This window comes from Wasmannia auropunctata, unplaced genomic scaffold, assembly GCF_000956235.1.
Source record: "Wasmannia auropunctata unplaced genomic scaffold, wasmannia.A_1.0 LD336002.1, whole genome shotgun sequence".
In the NCBI taxonomy this organism is placed as follows: Eukaryota; Metazoa; Arthropoda; class Insecta; order Hymenoptera; family Formicidae; genus Wasmannia; species Wasmannia auropunctata.
Genome location: NW_012026888.1, coordinates 939,419 through 946,877, shown reverse-complemented (window position 1 = coordinate 946,877; position 7,459 = coordinate 939,419). Strand labels below are relative to the sequence as shown.

At 29.1% G+C, this 7,459-nt stretch overlaps 1 protein-coding gene across 1 annotated transcript in view; it reads left to right on the top strand.

Annotated features, from left to right (window-relative positions):
- Positions 1 to 995: 995 nt before the first annotated feature.
- LOC105453182 (very long-chain-fatty-acid--CoA ligase bubblegum) overlaps positions 996 to 7,459 on the top strand; it is an 11,322-nt gene continuing 4,858 nt past the window's right edge. The window contains exons 1-4 of the mRNA XM_011694922.1: positions 996 to 1,089; positions 5,876 to 5,927; positions 6,174 to 6,381; positions 6,824 to 6,958. Coding sequence (XP_011693224.1) covers positions 1,027 to 1,089; positions 5,876 to 5,927; positions 6,174 to 6,381; positions 6,824 to 6,958 — 458 coding nt within the window. The 5' untranslated portion in view covers positions 996 to 1,026. The remainder of the gene's footprint in view (positions 1,090 to 5,875; positions 5,928 to 6,173; positions 6,382 to 6,823; positions 6,959 to 7,459) is intronic.

Here is a 7,459-nt window from a genome sequence, read left to right as displayed (position 1 = left end):
TTTCATTTTTTGTCCATTTAACATTATCGGTGTTGCTTCTATCTTATATTGTACAATATAATCCATGAACTAAAAACAAATGTGACCTTCAAAGCAAATCATCTGCAATTGTCAAACTGCAATTAACATATTTTCAATTTTATATATTCTACCTGCGTTCGCTTTGACGCTCACAGCATCACTTCATCCTTGTTGTTTATCAAATGTTAAATAAGGACAAATGATGTTTATAAGCGCTAAATCAAACGCAGCCTCCGAATATGTTAAATTTTATATACCCATTTTTTATATATTAACTCTTTTTGCAATTTACTTACGCACCACGAATTATTTTTATTACGTCACATTCAATTTTAAAATAATCGAGTAAAGTAATGTTGTAAAAATTCCATCATTTTACGTCTCTATTTTAAATTTTATTCTAATTGAAAAACATTGCATAAAAGTATAGTTTTGTAAAAATTACGCCTTTTGAACATAATTTATAATATTCTTTTGAAACCTATTGTCAAACTACTATTGTTAAATCTTGAAATTTAATAATATGTTCATAAAAATAAATGCAATATCGCAACTTATTATTGGATATGTTAACTGGCTATACAATTTTATTGCTTTTTCATTTATCATTTCTATTTATCTTTTATCCCTTCAATATAGTTGTGCATTATATCAATTACATATTTACATATAAAGAAGCATTCAATCACATCTTCTACCATTTATTGTTACGGTTTATTGTAACATATTCACTTTTACACATTTATAACACGTTTTTATTTTTAAAAGAGATTGGTTACCTAATACTAAAAACTCATTATTTTCATTACTGAAATATCTTTAACTGAGTGGCATTACAAATCTGTAAGTTGAAAAAGAGATATAAATGAATTATAGCCAATTTTCCGACAAAAATTAAGATAATAAATTAAGATGATAAAGCTGTGTGAATAAAAAGCTTGTTCTAATAAGAACTTGATAGTAAACGCTTTATCTCACTATTTTATCATACATTATTATTTCAGGATGTCCGTATCTCAAGTCATACAGTCGTATGGGGTCATAAATGGATTTACGCGGAATGATAAGGTATATATAAATATAGATATAAAAATATATAGAATGCATGATTTAATCGTCGTTGAGATTTTTCTTCGTGAATTCGTTGCGAATAATAACTGCAACGGAGATGGATTTATGGAACTTCTTTGATACTTCTTAAATACATTATCATTACTTCGTTCAATTACGAACTTCTTCTATCACATTTTATAAATTCATTAATTTCATCTAATACATAAAGTAAATATATTCACTAAAAAAATTATTACATAATCGTCATTTTTTAATACATAAATACATAATACATACATCTAATAATATATCGCACAGCACAGAACTGTTTTAACAAAATATTTATTTTGCGTTCTGTTTTTACGTCTTGTGTAAATGTATATAATTAGACTTGGAAATTACATAATTATACATAATTATACAAGCACGCAATAAATGAATAATGTATGTATTACTAGTTAGGAATCTAGACCGAAAAACTATTACGATTCAGTTACGATTACAATTTAATTAAAAAATGAAATAACTATTTCCCCAGCAAACAAAAATAAATTGAAATAAATAGAAACGAATTTATTTCCAAATTTATTTCCAGTTCTAAATTTTCGAATCCATTTGAATCCAAAAATAATATAATATGGACTTGAATACATCCGAATTTAACATGGTGAATAGCTCATTTCGTATTTCAATTTATTTGAATCTAAAAATAACATAATACAGACGTGAATACATCCGAATTCAACATGATGGTATTTCAATTTACTTGAATCTAAAAATAATAGAGATAAATGCATCTCCGGACGTACTCTAAAGAGCCAATTCGGATAAATTAAAATGAATTACAATTTTCAATTATTTTGAATTTTCGTTTGCTAAGATATCGATTTCGGTTTCTCAGTCAATGAAGAAAAATTGGAACCATTTAAATTACGGCTTTTTTCAATTATGATTACCATTCTTTGATAATTACTTTTTCCTATATTCTTCATTGTTCTATTAAACATTTAAACAACGTAATTTTTTATACGCCATCATTCTGTCTGTACAAAATAAATTCGAAATGTAGAAAGCGAGGGGTAAACCGAGGGCATTGCGGTGTACAGATTCGAGGCATTACTGGGCATTGCTGGACATTTCTTGAGCATTACTAAGCACTATTACGCTTTATTTTTAAACAATTGACAATTGTTTTATGTAAAACATATTTACAACACGTAATAAAGTGTAAATATTAAATAAATTACGCTAAATAATAAGATTGCGCTCTCACAATGCTATCTGTGGGGTATTTACGATCGATCAGAAATTGGGTATTATTATAAGCATTGAAGTACATGATTTTGATTAGCGGTTTACTCCTCGGTAGAAAGTTACGATTGCTAAACATGAAATATATGAATACAATAATCAATTACTGACACTTTCTTGAACAACAGATATCTAATACGGAAGAATGAAAGAAGTTGCAATTGCTCCTTATTGCATAAAATGCATTATCATATATCGTAAAAACAATTATTATACGCAAGTCGTGTTTTCAGAAATGCAAATAAACACGTAAATAAACAAGGATCCAGAAAAGTTAAAATAGCTAAAGGTATAGAAATGCTAACTCATTGCGTATACAAGTAAAGAGAACACGTTTACTTAACGCACGTTATCTAGGCTTTTGTCTTTTCGATTCGCATTTTGCAAAATTAATAATGTAATAAAAAGCGTGTTTGTTAAGGTGGTTTTATCGAGCAAATCCCAGTCAAAAGTTAGTCTCTCCATATGACTAATGCCGAGACACAGACTTTTGCATAACGCTACATAACGCACAAGACATAAGGCATAAGAAAATCAACCAATCAAAATACGAAATAAAGGACTGATTCTCTTATGTTTTACGTCTTATGCGTTATGCAGCGTTATGCAAAAGTCTGTGTCTCGGCCTTAATAATTCAATAAAAACATTACGCATAAACTGTACATATGCAGCCATTGTGTGACGTTTATGTGACAACGTCACATTATCGAGTTGGCGTTGAGCGAAAACCATTAAAATCACCTTAAAGCTCATAATCTTATAAAAGCAATAATATGTGCTGCAAGACACATAAAACAATATAATAATAAAAATAATAAATAAATAAATTATCAGCTCGTATTGTAAACAATAGTCAGGATAAGAGGCCAAAGACGAGCGAAATATATGTGTCAGTTAATATTTAAATATAACTATGTGATTTTTTATATACTCTAGCTTCAACGAACTGCGAGCCGTTACTATCGAATTCAACGCAGCATTTGATTGAAACAGAATTACCGTATCATCACGCTGTTAAATAATTTAATGAGTACTGATGCTTACTTGCATCTAATAAATTATTTCCCCCCCTTCACTCCTTCGTTGCGATTTCCAAATAAATGCTAACTTGCATCTATAGGATCTACTCTCCCCGAATCTCTAAAGAATTTATTGCGAAAAAATATCACCTCATGTTCTCAGCCAAGTTCCTATATTTCGCTCGTCTTTGGCCTGTTATCCTGACTAAAAATAATAAATTATAGATTATATAAGAAACGAAAAAAATTAAAAGCTGAAAAAAATCGTAAATCAATTCAAATAATTATATCGGCCCTATTATGATTCCAGTGTTACAAATTTTGTAGAATTTTGATACGTTTATGGTTTTAATTCGGTCTAAGAAAGAGTTATGAAAATGTTATTCCTTAACTGTTTCGGTTTGATCCAGATTCTTGTAATAATATCTAATTAAAAAGATTATATAAATTTCTTGTAATAAAATTATAACGTAAAAATGTAAACTTCTTACTTGAAGTGCATACTTATTTCTTATAAGTGCATACTTATTTCTTATTTGAAATTTGTATGTGCATACAAATATAAATATACATACAACTTGCTTGATCTATAACTGCAATGACGTCATAAATTGCAGAGATAATATGCAGAGTTTTTGCTTTATGTCTACCATGTAAAATAGCTCTGATGTTTTTAATGATACAATAAAATATAAAAAATATATAATGTTTGATTTAAAGAAGCAAATATTATGATAAACAGTATTTTTGTTTATGTTTATTAATTATTTTATAAAATTACTTCCACTTGCTTAAAAGAAATTATATAATAATTTTTTTACATGATAATTCCTTTAGTTAGTCTGCATATAAAAGTATCACATTAGAATTATCAAAAAATTAATAATTTACCAGATATTTTATGCTTTATTTGTGCAGATTTTGACATAAAATATAAAATATCTCAAACTATTCATTTCTTGATAAGTATACTTTAATGCTTAAGATAACTCCGGTATATACGCCGCAGAAGCTAGAAAAAATAGAAGAAGTAAACGTAATTTTCTCGCAACCACTCTGTTACGTGCTTTTAGTATGTTGTTAGTATAGTGCTATGATTTCAGTTTTTTATTGTTAATATTTATAAAATTATTGTAAGTTAAATCAATGTATCACTGTAATAATTAGCGCATCCATAACCATAAGTTATAATCTACATTCTACATAAAATGATTATTGTAGTAAATATAAAAGGCTTCGTAGTTATTTCGTGGTACATAAGTGTAGAAAAATTGTAAAGGATAGAGTATAGCAAAATACAAGTGCTTAGCTCTTTAGATTATTTGTATATTTTTTGAGTCACTTATCCCACTTATGAGTAGACATATAACCCATTCCTATTTTTTCTGACTTCTGCGGCGTAAATCCTCGCGCGGCGTATATACCGAATTTACCCTAGTTCCTTTTTAAATAAGATACGTAAGTGCGTATTGCAAAAAATAATTTTTTTTAAAACCAATTATTTTGATCATTCTACTTTTATATGCAGATTTACTAAGGAAATATATATGTAAAAAAATCATAATTTCATTAACAAAAATGGAGATAATTTTGAATTCTTGTTAAATAATAATAAGCATAAATAAAAATGTTGCTTATCAGAATAATATTTGTTCTTTCAAATCAAATAATTGTTTACTTCGATATTTTTGTCGTATCATTAAAAACAATTTTTAAATGTCCGAATTAAAGAAAACACCTGTAAAATTCCAACAATATTTGCAAAAGTTCAAAATTATAATACATTAATACAGTACATTAATTATACAACAATATATGCAATAAATCAAAATTATATTACATTATTAATACAGTACATTAATTATTGCGCAAGTGTTGAATTAACGTGAATGATGGTCATCCACATAAATGAGTAAAAAATCTCTTAATAATTAAAAAAATCTAATGCAAATTAAACTTTTTAATATTGTATGTCAGGCCTGTCAAAAACCCGGCTCACGAGCTTAATTATAAGTTCTACCATCTTTTTATCGCCTTGATAAAGCGACGGAGAGTAAACGAGGATAGATAGATAGCTGTAGCGCTACAAATGGAAGGCTCTTAAACCTATATTCTTTCGTTTGCTCTCCGTCTTGCTCTGATTGCGTTCGGTTTGGCACTTACAGCGCTTATAAGCATCATTTGTCCTTGTTTAACATTTTATAAATAACAAGAATAAAATGATGCTGTGAGCGCTACAAACGCTAAAGCGAACGCAGCCTCTATCGAGACAACAGAGAGATGGAGTTTAAACTCGCAAGCCGGACAGGCCTGATTTATATATATTCTACTTACAAGCCACGTGGATGGCCGTTAATATATCAGGTATGTAATCACGCATTTTTTAAATTCATTTAATATTAATATCATCAATTTAGTATTCAAAGTAAACAAAACATAAATCAGGAGTCATAAATAAAACTTGTTGCAGGAGATGAATCAGTCAACCAGATATGCGTCGGCTAGTGATACTGGTCTCGATGGTAATTTTGTCAAAATATATAAAAAGCTTTTTTTACAGTAATTGGATCCATCAATCTCTCCTTTCGCAATTGTCAGTTATAAAGACGACACTGGCAAATTGTCAGCATTATTTATATAATAAATTCTGTCCATGACAAAGCATGCTTTTTCTTTACTTTTTTCTGTTAAGCGATACACGATTTTCCGTAAATTATTTTTTCTTTTAATAAAAAAGTAAAAATGTGTTAATATTTAAATATTTTTAGGACCTGATCAGGTACTACCTACGGACGTAGACAGCACAACTAGCGCCAACGGTAGAATACGAATAAAGTTAGACAGCAATGAACCCAATTCAAGTAAGCCCGTATCAATCCCAGGAGTTTTCACCAAAACGGCAAAGCTTTATCCTGATCATATTGCGTTGGTGTCTAAACCTGATACCAATGGCAAAAGAACTACGTATACTTTTCAGTACGTATAAAAAAAATTATAACAAGATTTTTGGTTTCCTTTATTATCATAATGAGTAATATAGATAATATCTGTACACGAAAAGAATGATTTTACTGAAAGTTGGAAATTCGGACTAATTGCTAGAATATTAAAACGTTTTACAAAAATGTTCATCATTTTTTATAGTTTCGTTTATGACAACAAAATTATTTTTATGGTCCTACAAAATTATTTTCAAATCAGTATCCAGCAAAACTTTTAGACCTTCCAGCAAAATCGTTTTTTCCGTCTAACAATAAGATTAATGTCTTCACTTATGTAAAGTAAAAATATATATTGTTTTTGTATAAACTCTTTTTTCTCTAATCTTCTGGATCTGGTTTTTAACAACTACATACGTTTATCGTAATAAATGGTACGATCAATTTATTCGTAAAATTATGTCAATTTTGTATTACAGAGAATACGAGTCCACTGTAAGAATCGTCGCGAAAGCATTTCTAAAATTGGGTTTAGAACGACATCATAGCGTCTGTATAATAGGATTCAACAGTCCGGAATGGTTTATTGCCGATCTTGCGGCTATATACGCTGGGTAAAAGTCCAATCATTTAAATGAGCACGTCACGCGCATATGTATAATTTACACTATTTACATATACGGTGTGTCCTAAAAGTTTTAGAACTTTCATTAAAACTCACTCTGTAAGGTAATAATTAAAAATTTTGAGTTATAATAATTGGAAATGCATTCCTTCGGGACAGAGCATTATCACATCAGCTTACAAGTGGTTTCTAAAATTTCGAGATGATAAAAAATCGTTGAAAGATGATAAAAGCAACAGCCCAACAGGCGATTATCGACTGGTCGACGGTTTATTCTATTTCAACCGTCGACCAGTCGATAATCGATCACGAATCTAATCTGCTTAAGCAAGACCGTTGTATGTCCGTAAAACTCATCGAGGATATCATTTGAGTAAATTACAAGTGTATCGAATTTTGACCAAAGATTTGAAGCTGCGAAAAGTCTGTGCGCGAAAAGTGCATCGTAAGCTTCCCGTAACCGAAGAAATACAATGTTTACAATGTAGGT